At 46.0% G+C, this 21,523-nt stretch overlaps 2 protein-coding genes across 4 annotated transcripts in view; one reads left to right on the plus strand and one right to left on the minus strand.

Moving 5' to 3' along the window:
• G3BP1 (G3BP stress granule assembly factor 1) overlaps window positions 1-4,381 on the plus strand; it is a 20,935-nt gene extending 16,554 nt beyond the window's left edge. Inside the window, exons 8-12 of one of the 2 annotated variants that reach the window (XM_080555668.1) lie at window positions 408-509; window positions 1,005-1,116; window positions 1,502-1,627; window positions 1,715-1,845; window positions 3,311-4,381. In XM_080555668.1, the coding sequence (XP_080411794.1) occupies window positions 408-509; window positions 1,005-1,116; window positions 1,502-1,627; window positions 1,715-1,845; window positions 3,311-3,517 (678 nt within the window). In that variant the 3' untranslated portion in view covers window positions 3,518-4,381. The remainder of the gene's footprint in view (window positions 1-407; window positions 510-1,004; window positions 1,117-1,501; window positions 1,628-1,714; window positions 1,846-3,310) is intronic. The other variant, XM_080555669.1, reaches the window with a different exon arrangement.
• Window positions 3,689-21,523, minus strand: part of GLRA1 (glycine receptor alpha 1) — a 54,728-nt gene continuing 36,893 nt past the window's right edge. Inside the window, exon 9 of one of the 2 annotated variants that reach the window (XM_080555671.1) lies at window positions 3,689-19,708. In XM_080555671.1, coding sequence (XP_080411797.1) covers window positions 19,418-19,708 — 291 coding nt within the window. In that variant the 3' untranslated portion in view covers window positions 3,689-19,417. Of the gene's footprint in view, window positions 19,733-21,523 lie in introns of both variants that reach the window. The other variant, XM_080555670.1, reaches the window with a different exon arrangement.

Genomic DNA, 21,523 nt, shown 5'->3' on the forward strand with positions numbered 1-21,523 from the left:
TTCTGAAACTTCGAACAGACTGTAACCAATGTGCTAAATCAGGAAAATGGGTAAAATGTGACTTTATTCTGAGGTGGTGACTTTTGTCACTCTTCAGTGTCAAGAGAAGCAAAAGTAGTCAAATGAATATTCCAGAAAGCAATACTTTGAACTCTCGTTTGATACTTGGTGTTAGGCTGCTGCTGTGTCGTATTTCAATTCTACATGGGTTTCAGAAGTAGGTTAAAGTGTGACTTTGTTACTGTAATACGAAGTCTTCTGAATTGGAGCAATTTAAAGGCTGAATTCAGAATGTCAAGTAAAACTTAAGCTATCCTATTACCCTGTGTCTGTTAGCTATATCATCTGAAATATATTTCAGAGAGATATAAGCACCTGGAGTTGAGTTACAATCTTCATTTCTTTAGACATTTTCCTGGGCATCAGTAACCAGTAAGAACCTCCCTCCCAGTGGAGCCGTTCCAGTATCAGGAATACCACCTCACGTTGTGAAAGTACCGGTCTCACAGGTAGGAATCCAGCACCTAAAGCCATTAAGTGCTAAACTGACTGGCAGTAAGGTTGAGACAGGAAAAATGTAGTGAAATCTACTTGATTATGATCTCAATTCTTGGAGAGACTGAAGACTATCACAGTGTCCTGTGAGATTTAATAAGTGTTATTCCATGTTTTTTGTATTGAGAAGGAATAATTCCTTGTGAAGGAAAAACAGGGAATGCTCATATGAGTGCTGACTGCATCTGTAGTCTAAAAAAAGTTACCCCCTTGGCAGGAGAGGCAGTTTCTCTAATGGTTTTTCCTTTGCCTGCTGATAAACAATACTCTTGTCATGAATGAATTTATTGTAATATAAACTGTGTAACTGTGGCCTTGCTGAGCCAAATTTAGGCTTTTTTCTATATTTTCAAGGTATTTTATCTGTAACTTCATAGTAAGCTCTTGAAAGTTGAACCCTACTGTTATGTTTGGTTCTTGCATGATAATTTGTTTTTGAATTCATACAGCCCCGTCCTGAGGCAAAACCTGAATCTCAGACCCCACCACAGAGACCTCAGAGAGATCAGAGAGTGAGGGAGCAGCGAACAAACATCCCGCCACAGAGGGGTCCTAGACCAAGTAAGAAAAGCTATAGACTGTAACACCGTTTTTCTTCCCTTTGGTTTGGGGAATCAGTGTGATCTAAGTTTTGAAAATCTCATTAACTGTCAGTAAGTAAATATTTCTACCTAGATGGATATTCTAGGTTATCTTAGTCTGCAAAGCTCTAGAGCATTTTTTAGCATTCTATGAAGTATCCAGGGTTCTATTCGGTGTTTGATTTCAGTCAGGTAACAAAAAGCAAGCAGTTACAAACTTGCTAGTGTGGGATGCTTGCTTCTTTTAATGTGTAAATGGATAGACAGTTTGAATTCAGATCCTATAGTAAGGCATTTAATCTGACCATGTCTAGCTTTTTGTTTATTTGGACTGGATTTTCTTAAACTCTTCTTTTATGTTCAAGTTCGTGAGGGTGAACAAGGTGATGTGGAAACTAGACGGATTGTGAGGTACCCAGACAGTCACCAGCTATTTGTTGGGAACCTTCCTCATGATGTGGATAAGAGTGAACTAAAAGAATTTTTCCAAAGTAAGTTGGCTGCTCTATTGTACTTCTCGGGGTTTGGGGTTATGGCCATCCGTGCGGTCAACAGAACATTCTAATGTGTGACCCAAGAACTTGGCTCTTCTCTTGCAGGCTATGGCAATGTGGTCGAACTGCGCATCAACAGTGGTGGGAAGCTCCCTAACTTTGGGTTTGTGGTGTTTGATGATCCTGAACCAGTTCAGAAGATCCTTAGCAACAGGGTAAAATAAGCTTTTTGTCAGTGATTAGTTGAGTGATTAGTTGCTCTGATAACGGGCAGTGTTTTCCAAGTGACTGACAAGATGTTATTCCTCTTGGCCCCTTTCTAACTTCATGTGTATTCTCAAGTAAGTGGGGTGTTTTTCCATCCTATATTAAGGGCCTGTACAGCACTTTTACAGGCAGCCTTTTGTCATCAAAGTAGCTGGTAACAACTCAAGTGAGTTAAAACTTATTTGTTATAGAGGCTTTTCCCAAGAGAGGTTGCTGAGCTCTGCACAGGAAGCAGGTAAATACCTTTCAGGGAAGAAAGGTAGAGTCTGACCTGTATGGGCAAGGAGTTTTTTTGCCAGAAGTTGAATAAGAAGAGATTGAGAGAGAGGGAGAAACAATTATCTTTCCTGCAAGCCCATGTAAATGCATAAATTAGAGTGGATGGGCATTAAAGTATTTTTTAATGTAGACTTAAATCCCATAAAAGTACTTTAACATACCTCCTACCCTGCTTTGACCAGTGCTAAATTCTGTTGCTTTGCACGTGTGCCCAGTGCTTTGAGCAAGCATGTGTCCAGAAACAGTAGGGCTCTTCTCAGGATAAGCTTGACTATAAATGAGTTTTAAAGGGTTTGGTAGGTAGTTAATAAAAAGGTAAACCTGATGTCTGTTATCTGATGTAATGCGAGAGTTTGCACTGGGATTGTAATAAGATGCTTTGACTTTATTACAGCTGCTTTGTCCAGCGTAGCTGATGGCTAGAGCAAGGTGATGTACTTCATCCTTAGATCTGTTAGTTCTGTAACCGGTTCAGCAGAATTAAATAGCTAGACTTTTCATTTGATGAAAGCACGTGTGCTGACGATGATATATTTTTTCAATATTTTTCACATTCTTGTTTGTGCAACTACTGGAATAAGTTGTTTGGAATGATCAAATCCTTATTCCTGTAGTTCTTAGTTTTTTGGACTTCAACTCTGGCTGCAGTGAGGATTTCAGGATGTTGCCAACCTGTTCATCTCCGTTCTCGTTTCACAGAGGTTTCCGATCTAGTAAGCACTTCTTGCTGCAACTCTATAAAGTTGAACCTGATCAAAGTGAAAGACTTCACTGGCCTGTATAGCAAGGTGGTAGAGAGGATCCAATGTTTTGTGTGTCAGAAGAAAAAACTGGTGGAAGACTGGATTACCACATTAATAAAATTAGGTTACTGTTAATAGTTTAAATAGTTCTTAGTGTCAGAATGCTCAGTATAAGGTCTGAGATTTGTTTTACAGTTATTAGAAAATGGTCAGACTCTGCAACCAGTCCTGTCCTTGGCTGGAGAAGATATTAAAAAAAACAAGTCTGTTCTTTTGAAAACCACTTTTCTTGGATGGAAAGGAGGATATTAGATGAAGTTGCAAGGATCTTTTGACTTCGGAGACTTATGGATATTTCCTTAATGAAAGTACCTCTTTTCTTTTGTTACAGCCTATCATGTTCAGGGGAGAGGTGCGCTTGAATGTGGAGGAGAAGAAAACACGAGCTGCCAGGGAGGGTGACCGCAGAGATAACAGACCACGTGGACCTGGAGGCACTCGTGGGGGGCTGGGAGGTGGGATTCGAGGGCCTCCACGTGGAGGAATGTCCCAGAAGCCAGGATTTGGAGCTGGAAGGGGGATCGGGCAACGCCAGTGAATGCATCGTGGATGTTGACGTGGTGGCGCAAACCCTTTTTTCCTGCAGATTTGTGAATTTCAGCCTTGGGTATCTTGGAATGTGGCCCTAGCCTGTTATAGACTGCTACGTTTGATACTATTTTGGCCCCTTTTTGTTTGTGTTATGGTTTTGTGATTATTTTTTCTAGTCCTTGTCCCAGATTCCAGCTTTGTGGAACAACGTTTTAGGAAAAGTGGATTTTAAAAAGAAAAGAACTGAATTTCCTTGCTCACCTCAAACTTACGGACTGGATTTTTTTTTGGTACCAGTGGTCTTTCCTAGAAGAATGTCTTTTTGTTTTTCCTTTTTTCTCCCCTTCTACTGAATTTGGGTGCATTTCAGTCAGTGGAATAATATTTCACGTGCATGCGTTCAAGAGCCTGTAGGAAAACATAGTACTTGGCAAGTATTTCAAGGGCAGGAAAGCAAAACTATTGATTTATCCCTTGAGGGTCGTATGAACATCCTCTGATCTGGAGATATTGCCACTTGAAAAATTGACATTCACCTTTCTCTTTGTGGCGCTGTAAAAGTGGAATAATGGGTATCCGTAGAATCTTTTTTCTTTTGATACGTGATCACGGAAAAGAATTCTAACTGCTGTTTTACCACTTTAAAATTTTGGATTGTGGGATAGGTTTTAAATGTCTAGAACTTGACTCTTAAAACACTTTTCCTGAACTTGTGAAATTTTTTTATTGAAATAGGGAGGTTTTTTCATGTTTAGTTTGTATTTGTATAAAAAAGCAAAATTGTTGTGCCTTCTATTTATCTCTCATTCCAGTCTTGGCAAATTGTTTAAAAAATAATAAAAATAAAAAAGGTCTAGATTTGCTTTATCAAGTCAAGAGTATGTTGGAGTTCTTCCAAGGGGAAGATGTTCTTCATTCTGTCACTAAGTTTGTTAGGTAGAGGTGGTTACAGCTGAAGCTTTTGAATACTGTCTGTTTATCAGTTTGGCATTTGAGTAATCAAAACTGAATAGTTCTTGGATGCGGAACTTAAAAATTCAGCTTTGATGCTGGGCAGGTTCTGTTACAAATTTTGAAGAAGTGCTTTTGTCACATTCTTTCTCTCTACAATAAGTGAGTTCCTTTTGCAGTTGAGGCATTAATTTAATCTCCTGCTTCTGTCAAACCTGAAATAGATGGCATTTTTGTCAGAAACACAGAAGGTGCCAGTCTGTCCTGGAATTAACAGAAATGCTCTCCTCTACTTCCTAAAGAAGCTGAATAAATGAATTCTGGTTGGAGAGATCTCATAAGATTTTACTGCACAGAACAATGTATTTTTGTAGCATGTAAACATCTGGATGAAAATGCAGTCTTGAGTCTACACCAGACCTTCAGAGCTCTTGATAATAGACAAGAACTGTTTAGTAAGCTTCTTTTTCTGTGCTAAGGTTCATTTTATCCGTGTTTTCTCAATTTATTAACATAATCTCCATGCATATGCAATACAGATTTCTTGGCCTTTATTCAAACAAAAAACCTTTGTTCTTTGTAGAACAAAACTGCCCTGCTCTAAAGGGCAAGTGGGTACTACCTGCTCCAGAGCAGTAGCTTGCTGCCACTTACAAAGCAACAAACTTAGTGGTTAAGCCTGGTTGTATTTAATCGCAGTGGAGTTTTGTTCTATTTCGGGTTTATTTTCAGTGTTGCATTGCTTTCCTTATGAATGTTTCTCAGATATTTTGGTAAAGTGGAAGAGAACGAAGTGGGACAGCAAATAGCTGTGGTGTGTGCTCTCACAGCCAGAAGTACTAGAAATGCGTACTGCTTCCTCTTGTGGCGGCAGCTGGTATTTAAAAAAAAAACTCTGCATTTTTCCACATTGGGAATGATCATCAAGTGAAGGTGTGCAACAGAAGTGTTTCACTTGTTTGTTATCCTAACTGCCCTTGTTTGTTATCCTTTATTCTCATGTGTTGTGTTTTTCTGGTGTTCTTGATGTTGAATCTGAGATTGCAGTAACAGGTTGCACTTCAGACTATGGAAGTGCTATTAATAAAAATTTCTTTAGCTTAAAATCTGTGAAAGCATCCATAAACCTGAAAAAGCACTTGTGGACAACTCTGGCTTATTGTCATCTGGGTTGAGAAAGGTCTGAGGATTGTCAGCGAAGAACTGAAAAGCCCGTAAGGTGAAGTGTGTGCTTGTTTTCATATTACTCATGTTCAGTATGTTAAATAGTAAGACCCAGCAAGTTATAATCTTATGAGAAGATGACAGGTAAAATATTTACAGAAACTGTTCTTGGGATATCTTGCGCAGAAATACTTCTGAGAAGTTATGTTGACAGCATCTCAAAATACAGGCTGACTTAGATGATTTTTGTCTTTTTATGGTTCTGTGACTACCTAATAACCAGCTATGCTGAAACAGCCTTCTGTAAAATGTCATATTGGCTTTTTTGTTTAAAGTTTAGTAGCCTTGGGCCCTTTCTGGTTTGTTCTTTGACTGTGTTGTTAAAACCTCAGTATCTATTGTTTGAGGTCTTCAGTGGTGTATGTTTTAATGATGAAGTCTCTGAAGAAGGTGTGACTTGGTTTGCCTCAGCTGGCTGCAGTGGGCTAGAGTACCTACAAGAAGGATAACCTCTAATACAAAAAATTCTAGCACCTGTTCTTGAACAGAAAATGCTGCGGGGAGTCTTCAGGTGAACAGGACTCCTTGCTAGCACCTCCGCTTTAATGCAGGTGGTGAAACTTTGTTCTGTGATGTGTTCCCTGCAATATAGGAAATCTTAGGAAAGTTGGTCAAACTTCTCTTTAGGCCACTTTCACACTCATGCAATCGTGCCCAGTGCAAGGACCACCTCGTGATCCTTACCTTAATGGTCTGCCCTTCTGAGGGCACGGGGCTCTTCGGTTTATGACTAGTGTGATCTGGCCTCTTTGGACTGTTCTTAATAGCATAAGATGAGTAGAAATAAGAGTTTATTGTACAGCCATACTTAATACTGCCCAAAGCAGAACTGAAAGCTATGCTACCTTTGCATTTTCATAGGTTAATTGTGCAAGGCCCTTAACCAGGTTTAGTTAATCCCTTTTGCTTGTGCAGAGGGAAGCTGCTTTTGAGTCCTTTTAACTGTCAGCTGACTTGCACGGGGCTGTTGTATAAAGCTGAACTGAAATTTGTGTTTGGGACTGTGTCCTGCCATGAGATTCAGGTTGGGAAGTGGGGCTTTGCAAAGAGAACTTACTGGAGTAAGAAACAGCCTGTGTGTGAGATGCTGTGTGGTAACAGCAAGCTCTGACTTGAATCTGAAGGAGGAACTGTCTTCAGCAGTGGTATAGGGAAGGGATGCCCTTTACGCTTGATCCCCTTTACACCTGAGTTTGCTTTCCTTGGTGAAAAGGATGGTTCTTGGTGCAAGTAGGAAGATCCAGAGTTGATCTCCGGAGCTGCTGATCCTGTACCTGACTGACAATCTTTGTGAAAAAAACGTGGTTCTTAGTTCCTCTTTCTTTACACATTGCTGCCTGGGGCTAAGAGCAGATGACACACTGGCAGTTTCCCTAATTACTTCCTGCTAAAGCATGCACAAATTGTCTCGGTGACTATTTCACTTCCAAGCAGCACCGTTCTTACTCTGGCCAGTAACTTGAAAAACTACTCTGAGATCTTGATAATCTTGTTTGTGTGTTGTGTGGAAGATGAGGTGAGGGTGCGTGTGTGTTTGGGGGGGATGTTAATGGCTTGTTTTGAGATACAAAACAATAATTGAGTGAAGTGCTTTCAGACTATTTTTTGAAGATAACAGTTTGAGTGCTGGTGTGTTCTCAGAATGGATTTAAAGAGCAGAATGTTGCCCTTCTGTCCTGGCATAGAAGGCACCTTGCCATGCCCAGTGGGATCTGCTGCTCCGTCAAGGATATTTCAGACTTGACAAAGCACCTGACTGTTGAAAAATACTTTTGTCTGTCTGTTAGATTTGATGCGAGTGGCAGTCCTTTAACGTTTCAAAAAGTCCTTTTGGGTGTCTGCACCAAGGTCAGCTCATTTCCCAAAGGCTTTAAGGCTATGTGTAAATAATGCTGTACCCAAGCATGCAGAAAAGCATGTGAAGTGCACCCTCCTTCCCCTTGTATGAGAATTTAAGGCCTAGTTTGGGTCTGCAGGAAGTACCACCAGTCTTCTGAGACTGAAATCCAGGGTACTGTAAGCATATCAACAACAGAACTTTGTGTTTGGGTAACTGTCAGTGCAGTTTGAAAGACCAGAGCAATGTCTTACACAGGCTGGAAATGTGAGACATTCGTCTTGACACTGCTGCTGCCCAGACTTGATCTTCAGTCCTTCAGGAATTCCTGTGTGGGGTGGAGCTCAGGAGGTCACAGATGGGAGAGATTGTTCAGAATTAAAAGTTTAACAGTAAAACTGGTCCTTTGCCTTGTTTTCATGAAGTGTTGTATTAGCACAAATGCACCAGCAGTGCGGGCTGTAGCCTTGAATCTCTGGCACTAAAAGTCTAGGGAGAGAATTTGAGAAAAATCTTTATTTTTTAAAACTGGTATTAGCATGAATGTATGATTCAATAAACATCTTATATACATGTAACAGCAGGAACTTTACATTTCACCTTCATACTGCTGAAATAAACTTTAAAATAGAAATCCTACAAGCAAGAAAAATAACCGGCCACTTTGTGTGGCAATGCAAACTGTAAGGTACGGGTTTATTTCCTCATGGCTTAAAAATGCTGCTTCTAAAGAAGCAGATGCTTTGCGCCCTGACCAATGTAGCAAAATGTCCTTAGTTGAATTGTGAGGCCTGCCAATTTTGTTTTATTTATATAATATATATAACCACTCCCTGTAGAAAAGGGAGGCTTATTTTAAAGGTATTTAGGCAGGAAAGTACTTCATGATTAAGCTAACCTATTCTTTTTAAAAAACTTAGGTTTTAAGTGGGGGGCACTACGCATTTTCTGTATTTCTCTGCTCTTCCCTCTGTTCTTGAGGGGAGAGTAGCATGAAAACTACTAAGCATTGACTTTTTTTTCCATTATACCTCTTGAAAACTGCTGTTAATGATCCAGTAGAGTTCAAGAGCACATGAGCATTGCCTCCTTTTTCTCTTCCCTTTCACCTAAACTTGAGTGTTTAATTTTTACTCTGTGAATGCTTTTCCGATGATCCCCTGTGAGAAGCTGGCATTTTAGCAGCCACCTTGTAAGGAAGCAAACTAAAGCAGGCGAATGTGAACTGTTTCTATCCCTGTTTTATAGAAGGTTACTGGAAGTTAAAGGAGGTTGAATTTTATTCTCTTAGCAGCAGCTACCTCTTTTTTCTGTGCTTAAGAGATGATTAAAATAGAGTAGCTTTAATGCCATGACTTCATTCTTAGATTTTGGTAAGACTAGGGAATGAAAGGAAAAGGCTCCAGCCTTGTTGCCATTTGTATTCTGATTATGAAGTGTCCTAATCTGTGTCCTAATTTTTAAACAAATTGCAGAAGTAGCTTAGATTTTGTATTCACAAAAGCCCATTGGTAAAGGGGCGCTGATGGATGGGTTTGTCAGGAGGGATATAATGCTGTTACCTGCCCTGCCCCTCTGCAGGAGGCTCTCTCCCACAGCTGAGGTCTTGGCAAGTGCTGTGTTTGCTCCCTGAGCTCCACCTGAGAGTGGCGGGTGACTGGACTGGTATTGCCCTCTCTGGGGGGACAGTGACCGCTGGCACAGGGACGGGACAGCCGGTAACATCTCAGGCAGCAGCTGCTCAATGCAGCCCGGCTCATCTGTCACAGCCCTTGGCTGTCCCCGGTATAAACAGTATCAAGGCGCTGTTGTATTTTGGAACAAATGAGCTTTTTAAGTCAAGCTTTTTGAAACAAAGATTTTCTTCATACAAATGGCTTACAGATGGGAGGGATATGGGCAAGAGAACAAAACGCAACTTGGGAGAAAAAGGAAACCTAAAGTTTTTGGGAGGTACCCCGAGATACAAGATTCTTTGGGGTTTTTGACAGATGAGGGGGATACTTTAGGAAAGCTTTAGGAAACTGAGGTGGTGTTTAATAAGGACACAAAGAAAATGCGCTCTTTGTGCTGAAACGTTCCCACTTCTATTTGTTTTGTATGTTTTCAATTAGAAAGTATTCCTGCTGCGTATCTGTATCTCCCCTTGAAAGTAAAACCAGATGTGCAATGGTTGTTTTGAACAGAAATATCTTAAGTATTTTTATTTTTCTTCTAAAGATAAATTCATTTACAAAACAACGTAAATGGATGTGCGTTTGTAGTTGGAAGGGAGAAATTCCTGGGTCCTCCCCTCCTTTTTATATCACTTATGCATAAGTTCTTTTCACTACTCCTCATCTCAGTTTTAATATAATAAGCGTGATATGCTGTACACCATGGTAGGATGTGAGTAGACAACACAGTCCATAAAATGTCACTGTCCACAAGGATGTTATGCCTGCTTATGGCTGTTTGTTTGATCTCGCATGGGTGGCTACGAACAGCTGCTTGGGACAGGTTTGTGCATCTTTCAGGATTCAAAGGCTGCTTCCAGGATGGCGTTCACCAATGCTGCAGGGATGGTAATCTGCGATGAAATGCGCTGTGACCTTTGCATGTCAGGCCATTTTCAGGTGAAGTCCTTGGTGTGTCGCTGCTTCTTCAGTTCTCTCTATAAGTCTCTTAATTCACTCAAAGTTTTGCTGTAGCTCAAATGCACGTGTGAATGGCTTTTAGCACAGTTGCCTTCTGTTTCAGTTGTTGAAACAAATTCATCTCTCTCCTGCAGCTCAGTAAGTCCCTGAAAGAAGAGGTGAGCTCTGGCAGCCGTGGTTGCTCTCAGCGTACTGCGGCCAGGCTCAGGAAACACAAGCTTCTATCTCCTGCATATGAACTCCATTTCACAGCAGGGTTGAGAAGCTCCAGGCGGTTCATTTCAGATAATTTATTCCACATGCGTGTGCTAAGTCACTTGGCCTTTGTGCCTTAATGTCCATGGCTGTCACTTGATGCAGCTCTGGAGCTGGCCCGTCTCTCCTGACTTACTGCGCCCGTTGCAGGGAGTGCAGTGCTGACTGTACAGCGAGACTCTGACCCTGCACTCAGCAGCAGGACCAAGCTCAGAGGCAGAGTTCAAGCATAACAGATCACTCTCCTCAGTGAGGAAAAGGTGGCTTACACACCTACCATTCAAATTCTCACGGAACATCACTGTTTTAACTTTTTTTTTTAATTTCCAGGAAAAAAAAATCCAGTTTGGATGCTTCCAAAGCTGACAGATCCCTGAATTAACCTCCTGCCTCAAACTAAGCTGAGGAGGGATGTACCAACCACGTGTTTGAAACGCACGCATCTTTCAGTGGCCCTGATGAGTTTAGTAACCCAGCTCAGAACCCTGCTCAGTGCTGGAGGACTGCAAAGGAGGCTGGAGATGCTGTTGTTAGTCCTCCGCTTCAAGTAGGCTACTACAGGGATTTGTCAGCTTGGGGTATGCTGCTTCTGAGCTTCTTTTCCCTGCTTGCTTCTTACTGAAGCCTGGCCTTGGAAGGACACAAACATTTTGGACAGAAACATACTCAGGTTTAGGAACAGCATGACAGAAAGGAAACAGCACAAATTCACTGTAGGCAAAGGCAGAGAAGAGCTTCAAAGCCCTTGTTCAGTTGTTTCCCCAGCCTAGGTGAGCACAAAGCAAGGGCAGTTGTGCTCCCTTCCCATTTTATTTTTTATCAGAAAACAAAGAAACACCTGTGGGGCTGAGGGAAAGTGGGTGTGTACATCTGAACAAGGACTTGCTAAGATCTCATGATATTCCTGCCCATGAAGGACGTACCCGTGTCCCTCACCTTAGGGTGCAGTCACTCAGAGATGTGCTTCCAGCACCACTCTTACATTATGGCTCTTGCCCCTTCTCCTCCACTTCCCTTTGTTATGTGCTGTTTTTTCAAGGTTTGGTTTCAGAGATGACAGTGCCCAGGATTATCCTACCTCTTCCCCCCCATGGGACAAGTCAAGCCTCATGAATTCTCACCCCAGCCCCTTGAGGAACAAGCACCTGTAAAGTACTGTAAAGCCCCAGTCCCCACAAGGACTGCATGGACTGGGGTTGCGAGCCTGCCTGCGCTTAATGAGTAACTATTAGAAGCTCCTGTCTGTTGTTTGGGTCCTGATCTGCTCTTCTTTTCATCCTCCTGCTCCCTGCCCTTGCCTTGCTCTTTGGTACTGAGCTGAACTTAGGCCTCCTCTGCCTGCTTCTCACTGCAGCCTCACGAGCAGAGCTGGCCTAGAAGCAGTGGTCACAACGCGCTTGTGTCCAGCTCTGGCACGTCACAAGCCCCAGAGCTAGTCCTACTCCTTAGGGCCTCGTGTTGCTTCTTTACCCCTTGACAAGTACCTGTGATTAGGATGCTTTAAAAAAATTGTAAATGCATATGCAGGAGAGGGGCTAAGGTACTGCCCTGGACACAATCTGTTTAACATTGCATAGTTTTAGTTCGATAAAGGTCATTGTGTGTGGATTAGGTATCAAGCAAGAAACCCTGAAGCCCAAGCCCCGCTGCTGCCAGTGCTGGAAGTCGTGGCCTGTTGGTCTCTGCAGGGCTACACCAGGGTCGTGCGGGGCCACTATCAGGCCTCCAATGTTGTTGTCACTGTGAGGGTGTTTTCACTGCCACGTCGATCCAGGCTCTTACCTGCTCTGTAACTGGAGCTATAATTTAGTGCCCAAATTCTGCGGTGTGCTCAACCCAGGCCAGCTGGCTGAGCTGGTCTGCAGCCTACAGCTGGATTCGTACTCGTGGCGGGCAGGACATGGCCTAACCCACGGGGGAACCGGCGATGCCCCAAGTGCCTAGAAAAGCCAGATATCCTCCCACAGACCCATCACGGCAGGTGATTCCAGCCTGCTACAGCGCTGCTGTGGCAGCAGCTCCCCAGAGCCCTAGCCCCACAAGTCACTGAGCTCTGTGCCCTTCAGACGGGAGCTGCGGGCCGGCTCTGCCTGTCCCTGCCCGTGCCAAGCCTGACTCACCTGCAGGAGCGCTGACACGCTCGCGGCGCTGAGCAGGAGCACGTAGTCAGTGGCGCTGCCTCGTGCCCCAGCCGGGCGTAGCCAAGGTCCCTCTGCAGGTCAAGAGCCTGCCCTTGTTTGCCGTAAGCTACTGATACACTTGCCACTAAAATTGTATAAATAGGAGCTAATTTCCAGCCAGGCTGATGTTTTATTCATGGTGGTGTCATCCCACACCCAGTAAAAGATGGATGATTTCATACTGGAAGTGCCAACCTATTTGAACCTGAGGCTGGGAACTGGTGGTAGGATTTTTATCCCCTCCCCTTGCTGTGAACTTCCACTGCAAAGAAGTAGCTTTCCCTCTCCCTTGTGCTTTTTTTTTTTTCCTTTTTGTGAGTGGCTTCTTACTGCTAGTAGCAGCAGAGCAGTGACAGCGCTAAGCACAGCCTTCAAGCCCCACCAGTGACGCTTTGACTGTTGGAGGGATCGCTAAACTGCTATGAAGCCATCCCTGTCTTCCCCCAAAACGGCATCGCTCCCTTGTGCTGAACCTGTCCCCAGTGCATGCACTTTCCCTGTGCTTGGCCTGGGTCAAGCCCTGGTTTCCTCGTCTCCACCGCTGCCAGGAGCTGGCCCTATCCCAGGATGGGCTTCAGGGCCCTCTCTGCAATATTCCCAGAAGAAGGAATACTGCAGGGACGAGCCCATCGTTTCTACCTGAAGCCTGACTTTAAAGCGCATGAGGGCTGCAGCCCAGGCTTGCTTGACTCGATGGCCACTTATTAAACACAATTTAATTCCTGATAATAGCTTTGACTACTGCTCATACACATTGGCACTTTCTGCCTTGAATGCCAGGAGAAGACAGTGTTGAGGCATACAAACAAATCTCCTATTGCTTTCTCCTTCCTTCCCCTTTTCTCCTAATCTACACCAGAATCCTCATATGACAAATGAACCCGTAATTTCCTTCGCTAGATGCTGAAATCCTCCCCCTTTGAAGACTGACTTGCAACTCCTGTCCTCCACCAGGGTACGGTACCAGGGGCTGGCAGCACGACGCTGGGCCAAGGTGACACGGGCAGCGAGGACAGAAACGAGCTGGCAGAGAGGCAGACCCTACAAATCAGGACGCCTGCTGCAAGGGAGAGCCTGGGTTGGGATTTCTCACCTGGCTCAGCCTGGGCATCCCGTTTCCAAGCTAACTCCAGCATCGCCCAGTCCAGGCTGCACACATCAGTGGGAGCAGCCGAGGGCTGCTCATCCCAGCACCTCCCAGCGGGAATGGCCCCGTGCAACAGCTCCGCACGCAGTGCCTGCGTCACGGCAGCCTGTTCCTCCTGGGGCCCTCTGCTGCACGCCGTGGCGGCAGGGTTCTGGGAACACGACAACCCCGTTGCCCATAAACTGCTGCCACGCAGCTGGGGCACTGGAACACATGGAGCTATACAGGGAAAACAGCCCCAAAGCGTGCCTGCTCTCCGACTTGTGCGCGACTTGCTTTCACACAGGGCACGCTCACACAGGAGGTCGCTGGCCCGCCCTCGCGTTCCCCAGGGGTGCTTTTCACGCACGCTTCGCTATGGGAGCGCTTTCCTGGTCACCGTTACCCTGCCTGCTTTGGAGGAATAGTTACTCTCCTATTTCTTTGTATTTCCCAAGACACCTATCCCTGCCAGGCCCTTCCGAGGTTGCAGAGCTGAGGAACGTAACCTCACGGAAATGAAAGTTCAGGAGGAAGAAGGGGGATGAATGTAGAAAAAATGCCTTTTTTTTTTTTTTGGTTACCTCACTTTGAGTGAGGTAAGGGACTCCTGGCCTAGATCCATTTGAGCAAAAGAGATGTGATGAAACTGCCAGTAAGAGAGAATTGTTCAGAAGGAGAGAGGGGGGCTGAGAAAACTTAAAGGACCTGAAGTAATTTTGAAGGTGTCATTCATTAATTTTGCTATTCATTAACTTCATTAGCTTCTGCTTTGGTGCTCATTTCCTCACCCTGAAGAACAATCAAGCGCTTAATTTTCTACTTAAGTAGTGTGCTGTCTCCAGAGAAATGATGGGAATCTATCGAGAAGCGGGAGCATCGTAACATACCCTTCACATCTCCCTTAGAGAAGATGGGAGTGCAGGGTGCCTTCCAGCAGGGATCAGGTACTTCTCTCACCGAATTGAGCTTTTTGGGACACAACTGTGAGGCCAGACCAGCTGCTTGCAGCCCCTGGATGGGAGATGTGCAGTGTCCAGCCGGCAGGCAGTGACCCCAAACCTACAGCCCCCCATAGGGCCGTGCTGTGGGGCAGGCAAGGCTCGGCCTGCGTTACCCACTGCTGCTGGAAGCGAGTCTTGGAGTGATGGATATTGAAAGAGATTGCGTTGTCTTTATTTGGCATAAGGATAAGATCTGTGTTTTATTACGGAATGGTAGCACAGTACAAAAATATGATTGTATAAAATCTGTGAAAAATGATACCGTTTAAAATATCATTTTCTCCTATCACATGTTCCTTTCTTTTTAAAAATCTCTATATTGTCAACGCATGTAATCTTTTTCTACCAGCACTAGGAAGCCAAGAATGGTCCTCCTTGGTCCTTGGATTTGCGTCAAAAATAAAGATCTTCAGAAGTGGCAGAAGAAACAAAACAAAATAAAAACCTTCCAGAAAAGTCTGTGGAAAAAGAAAAAAAAAGAAAAAAAAACACACAAAAACCCACTTTGTTTCTATTCACAGGACATGAGAACATCCAGCGTTTGGTATTGTTTGATGCTTGTAGGAGCAAAGTCCCCCAGCCCTGACCAGCAAAGGCTTCTAGGACAGGAGGGGTGCGGGCACCAGGAGACCCATGAAATGAATGGCCCTGCCGCGTATTTAAAGGCAAGCCCGTGCTGTGCCAGTGTCAAGGCAAAGCCTTGCAGTCTGCAGCACACCACACGCTTACTGGTCTGTCCTGGACCCTTTTCAGCACCTCTCATGGATGTCCATGGGATTGGGATTGGGATCCTAGCTGGAAACCTGCTTTGGTCAGAAATTAAACAGTGAAGGACCCATCTACCTGACTGAAATAGTAAATTTATCCTACCTTATTTTTCTTTTCCACAGTTAGCAAAAATAATTCCTGCTCATGAAGTGATACATCTTCAGCAACATCTGGAAATAATGCTTTTTTTGGGATGAGGCTGTGTTTTTTCCGAAGAGTCCAAGCAAATTAGGACCTTATTTTCTTTCTACTGCCAGCCTGACCACTGATTTTATTCAGAGGTTTTGTTTCTGAGCCTGGTTTTTAAAGAAAGCTAACAAGTACTGAGTTAAATTCCATCAACATGCCTGGAAGCTACCCTGCAATATCAAATCCTGTACATTTTTACTAATAAATATAATTGTTGGCACTGCTGAAGCAGCCTACTTCGGAGATAGATTATCAAAGCAAGTTCTGTTGCAATGCTGCGACTAAACAGGGAAGTACAGATGGGGAAAAATGTTTGATTTTGAAAACTTCACAGACTTTCCAGGGGCTCCTAGGACAACCTAAGGTCTTGTCTACGTGGTGAAGTGATCTGGCAGAACATTTGTGGGCCAGCTGTCAGCAGCATCTGGCCTTTGCCAAAACCCTGCATGTTTCACGTTGGGCTGTACGAGTGCTGCTCCCTTTCACCATGTGGGCAGCCCTGGGGCTGGAAAATGGCCCGAGTGGAAGCTGGCTGCTTAATGAAGAGAAAACAGTGTTATGGTGAGCATAAAACATGCCGAGGGGTTGGCAGAGTTGCAGTGGATGCAGAGGCAGGCTGGTAAGCGTGCAATTCTCGTTTCTGTCCCTGAATTCCCATGGACTCCACTAGCAGCCAGAGTGCTTGTATATGAGCAGGAGATACAAGCACATTTCTGGCAATTCCAGTCACTAATGTGCCTTCCTTTGGCCTTACCCAGTGCCAAGAAGTGACACCGGAGCTCCAGTGAAGCAGTAACCACGAGATTATCTATGTCTCCAGCCCCCCCTGCTAGCCAGAGCACAGCGAGATGAGATGGGAACATACGAGACGGACGAGGCAGGAGGTTCCTCCTCCTTGCTCTGGTCTTACCCTTGGGCTGTAGGATCAAGACCTAGATGGGTGGGAGCACGGTGCACGGGATCTGTTAACAACCGACAGACAGCTCCTTGCAGCAGCTCCGGCTAGGCAGAGGATGGGCACAGAGACGTGCTGGGGTGAAGTCACCCTGCGAGGAAACCTGGAGCTGGCTGTGCCCTGAGGCCCTGGGGACACCCAGACGTAGTGTGAAGCACACCCACACTGCTGACTCCTGCCTGCAAAGCTTGGGCACAGAGGCAAGGACTGCTTTTGTCCAAATAACAGTGAATTGTGGTCGTTCCCCTGCTGCCGGGCGGGGGCAGGTAGCGGAACTCCTCGGTTTCGCTCGATGTCTCAGCCAAGGACGAGCTGGTTAAAGCGATTGCACAACCCACGGCTGGCACGACCGTCCCTCGCGCATGCAGGAGGGGCTCAATAATTCAGTGAGCAAACCCCGAGCCGGCAGCAGGCTTGGGCTCCAGCCAAGTCTCAGGAAGTTGTCCTAGCATCAAATAACAGCTCTGCTCAACAGCTTGAGGTCTCCCTCCTCGGGAAAGCACGGTCTGCCAGGGGAAGGAGAAATCCCCAGCCCACAGGTTTTCTGCTGCTCGAATAGAGGAAAGAGGGGCAGGGGCTGATGTACTGGGTCATACTGGTATCGTGTGACCTTTCCCTGTCCCAGCAGTGCCAACGGAGACAGAAAGCTAGGCGGCCTTTGCCAAAACATTAGGAAATATTGCCATTTGCCCTAGTCCACACAGTGACCATTGTGATTTTTTTTTTCCTTCTTCTTCGTTTCATTTTTTTTTAAATTGTTTTTAAATAAAGTGTATTTAGTGCTGGTGAAAGGTGCTGAATTGGCAGCATTGGGGATGGGTGTCCCTCTGCCTGGCCATGGTGGTTTCTCCCCTCGGCACCGACCCTGTGCTAGCACCCAGGTCTCCCAGAGCTGCCTGGACCACCGGCGGCTGAGGGGGGGCTCCCACCTCCCGTCCCAGGCTCTGAGGCTGCTGACCTGGGCCAGGCTGGAGCTGGCAGTGCCGGGGTTGGCACATCACCATGAGCTGCTCCAGCTGCTGTGGGGACACAACTTCTGCAAGCAGGAGCCTGTCTGCTCCCGATGAACCCGTCTGCTCCTGAGGAAGGCATCAGGACCGCAGCCCAGGTCACCGGGCCTGAGCATGAGGTGGAGGGAGAGTGGAAGCCCCCCGGGTGCCGCTCATCTCTCTGCCTTTCTGTAGTGCCTAGTCCAGACCCCATGCCAAGTGCTTCAGTGCAGACTGATTGTCTCTTCCTTCCCACTCCCTTTTACCCGCCTCGCTAAAGTGCAAACGAACGCAACTGAATCGCCCCGGGTGCCGCAGCCCGGCTCACGAGCGTGGTCCCACAGAGCCAAGGGGGGCCTCAAGCCCCCCACTCACCCATGCCAGACCTGAGCCAGCCTTTCAAATAATACCCCTGCGATAAATGGCGTGTCCCCCCCACCCCAAACGCTGGCGCCAACCTGTGCCACCACTTGGCCAAAGGGAGACCCCTTTGCTCCCCCGTCAGTGGGCACCCACCGCCCCCATCCCGCCCTCCCTCCCCTCCTTCCCTATCCCCAGCACCCCGTGCCAGCCGCCCCGGGGCTCTGCCGGGTGGCAGAGAGGGGCAAAGCAGCCTGCTCCAGCCTCCCATCCACGTTAAAGCTAAATGCAGCACCAAAATAGTTACAAAAATAGAGTTTCGGGTCCATTGGCCCGACTTCGCTATTAATACTACGGCTATGAAATGTCTGAAAATAACAGCCTCTCTCTCTGTACACACCTTCCCCCCCACCCCGTACTGAGAATATTGCCGTTCGCCCGTTCCTGTTGTGGCAAGGCATGAATATGCCTGTTTTCCCTATATTTTAAATATAATTTATGCTTTAACTCACCCCACTCTTCTATCCCCCCATATTGTAAACAAACATGGCAGAAAGGGGTTTGGGAAAAAGAAAAAAAAAGGGCTGTTTTAAAAAACCTTCATCATCGAGTGGTCTGAACAGTATTTCTGACTCCTGGGAGTCAAATCTTTCCAGGTCGTTTAAAAGGACAGAAGGTACCTGTGACTTCTGATGAAGGCTCTGATGTCCTTCTCGAGTTTCCCATTGGATGCTCTCTGATGGGGATGAGAGACAGAATGTATTTGCTTTCCTCTATCCAAAAGTCACAAAATGTTTGATCGGCAAACCCGTGACTAAAAAAAGTAAATATAGAAAATAAACAACAACCCACAGCCTCTTTCTTAAGTTTCCCCGTCTATCCAGTTTTCAAAGTGCAAAACCTAGAGAAGCATAGAATGATTTTCTTGCTTTTTTTTTTCTTTTGTTAGGGCTTTTTTTCCCCACGTGCTTAACTAGTATGGCCTTTCTATAGCAAAAGTCAGATAAAGCGTAATTGCAATCATTTCTGCACATGGAATTATGGATCATTCCAGTGACTTGAGAATCTAAGCTGTTAATAGGCTAAAAAAAAGGATTTTTTTATCTTTTTTTTGATTGTTTTCTCTTTGCATTATAATTAAGCATGAATATATATTAATATATTACACTGCTTGGATTGCAGCTGGAGCAATCCAAACCTTCCTATGCTGTAAAACTAACCCCTGCCCTTGCACTCCCCAGATCAAGAGCTGTTTTTTCTCCTCCCTGTGCCGCTTATCCTCAGTTCCCACGATTAAAAGTCCCTCCCAGCCCCCCTCCCCCCCTTTTTTTTTTTTTAGTAGATATTGCCACATTCTTAAATTCATGCATTGCTGCATTGCTATTGCACATATATAAAGGATTGCTCTCTCCCTCCCAGCTGCTCCCCTCCCCTCACTGGTTGTGCACGTCCTCCCTGCGGACGATCTTGTAGATGATCCAGTAGAAAATGTTGAAGATGAGGAACGCCATGGGGAAACCGATGCGCGAGATCTTGTCGATCTTCTTGGCTCGCTGAATGAAGAGCTTCCGCATCTCCTCGGGGGAGCGGGACGGCGGGGGGACGGGGTTGGCCGTGTTGTTGTTGTTGGCGCCCTTGACGGAGATGCCGTCCTTGGCTTGCAGGCACGCCGGCCCCATCCCGTAGGCGGTGAAGTTGAACCTGCCTTCGCCGGCTTCGTCCTCCTGAAACAGATTGAGCATGGGACTCTACTTAAAATGAGATATAGACAGTGCACCCTTGCTATAAGGCTCTCCACTGGCAACGCCCTGCTCTCGAGGGAGAGACGCCTCCGTCGAGCCCCGACCTCGGCACTGGTGGGCAAACCCAAAACCTCTGCTCCCGGGAGGTCAGCCTTATAGAGGGGTGCCAGCTGGGTGATGCGCAGAGGCAAAGCAGGGGATCCAGGCACCCCGTGGAGAGCAGAACGACTCCAGCCTCCTTGGTATCTTCGACATACTCGAACGGTTTACGGTACCGCGTTTCTTTTTTTCCAGTTGCATCCCCTGTTTTGCTTCTGGCCCTCCCTCCCCCCGCTCCTAGCAGCACCTTCTTTGCTTTGCCTGCGGGGTACAGCTCGCCCAGAAGGAGGGGGCTCCATGGAACTCACGCAGTCGAAGCCACACCAGGAGGCTTCCTACAGAGTTACATGGACGTGCGGGCGGCACGGCCTGTCCAGGAAAAGACCTCTGCAGGCAGCACGGGGCCAACCCTCAGCTCGCCTGCCTGCGGGATATCCCCGAGCCCCTCAGCCCCTGTCTCATGAGCCCTCTGCCAGGCGAGCGGCAGAAGTTTCCCTTCCGTGTGCCAATGCTAAGACACGGCTCCTTGTGCTAATTCCAATTAATGAGCAGAAAAAAAATCCCTTATTTGCCAATCTCAAAGCAAATGTTGTTACTGTTTTTCTTGGCAGAGGCCTTGCAGCCCTATTCTCTTGCACACAAGGATGCAATCATGGAATCACGGGGAAATTTCCCGTCCTTATTTCTTTGCAGAGTGTCTTTTCTGGATGGCCCCTGTACCAAGCGGGTAGCTGCGTGGGATGGATGGACTGTGCTCGCTCAGGGGTGGGGAAGCAGAGGGAAGAGCACACTGGTGTTATCTAAGCAAAAATAAACAACCCAAACAAAGTCAAGCATTTTCTTTCTTTCTTTTCTTTTTTTTTTTTTTTTTTAAATACAGAGGCAAACTGTCGAGCTGTATGATCTAGCAGCAGGCCTATTTGTTTCAGAGACCTGGCTGAGCCTGATTAGCTGATGGTGGGTGATGCAGGCATTGCCAGGTGGCCACAACCACCTGCACTGCTGGTGGGGAAGGGGTACCTGGCCCCCCTGCTGCCCGCAGCAGCTCTGGCTGTGCTGCCATCACCCCGTGCATCTCTGGCTGGTGGCACAGGGTGGATGCAGGAGGCCCTGGGCTGCTGCTCTTCTTCCTGCGGTGCTGGGGTTGGCAGCAGTGACTGGCATCACTCGGCCCTGGGGAATCAGGGAGAGCTTTCAATCACTATCAGGAGAGCTTTCACATCACTGTCCAGGCTGGGCTGGCATCCTTGGCCTGGCTCTCCAAAAACACTCAAACACTCAAAGAGAGAGTTGTCTAGTCAGACTTTCTGGTCTATTTCTCCCTCTCTTTCCAGGCAGAATGAGGTAAGAGGTGGAAAGAACCAATCAAACCCTGGCAGCAGCTATTTAGCTATTTTTTATTTAATATAAATATATATTTAGCTATTAGCTTTTCTAATTATTATTTTTGTTTTTTAGAGAGGAAAAAAAGGAGTCTTTCTGACAAGAATGAGCTAGCATCTTGAATCCTACTCTCAGGAAAGCGAGAAACAGATGTATCTGGATTCACTTGTGTTAGTGCCAGACTGTTCATTGTGCTACTGCCAGACTGTAACACATGGTCTGGGGTGCTGAGCTGTGAAGAACAGCTAGTAGGTTTTGGTTTGGGTAGGCCTATTAATGTGAGTCTGACCCAGCTTCTTCAACCAGGACAGATCA

Source organism: Anser brachyrhynchus (assembly GCF_964034855.1).
Source record: "Anser brachyrhynchus genome assembly, chromosome: 14".
Lineage (NCBI taxonomy): Eukaryota > Metazoa > Chordata > Aves > Anseriformes > Anatidae > Anser > Anser brachyrhynchus.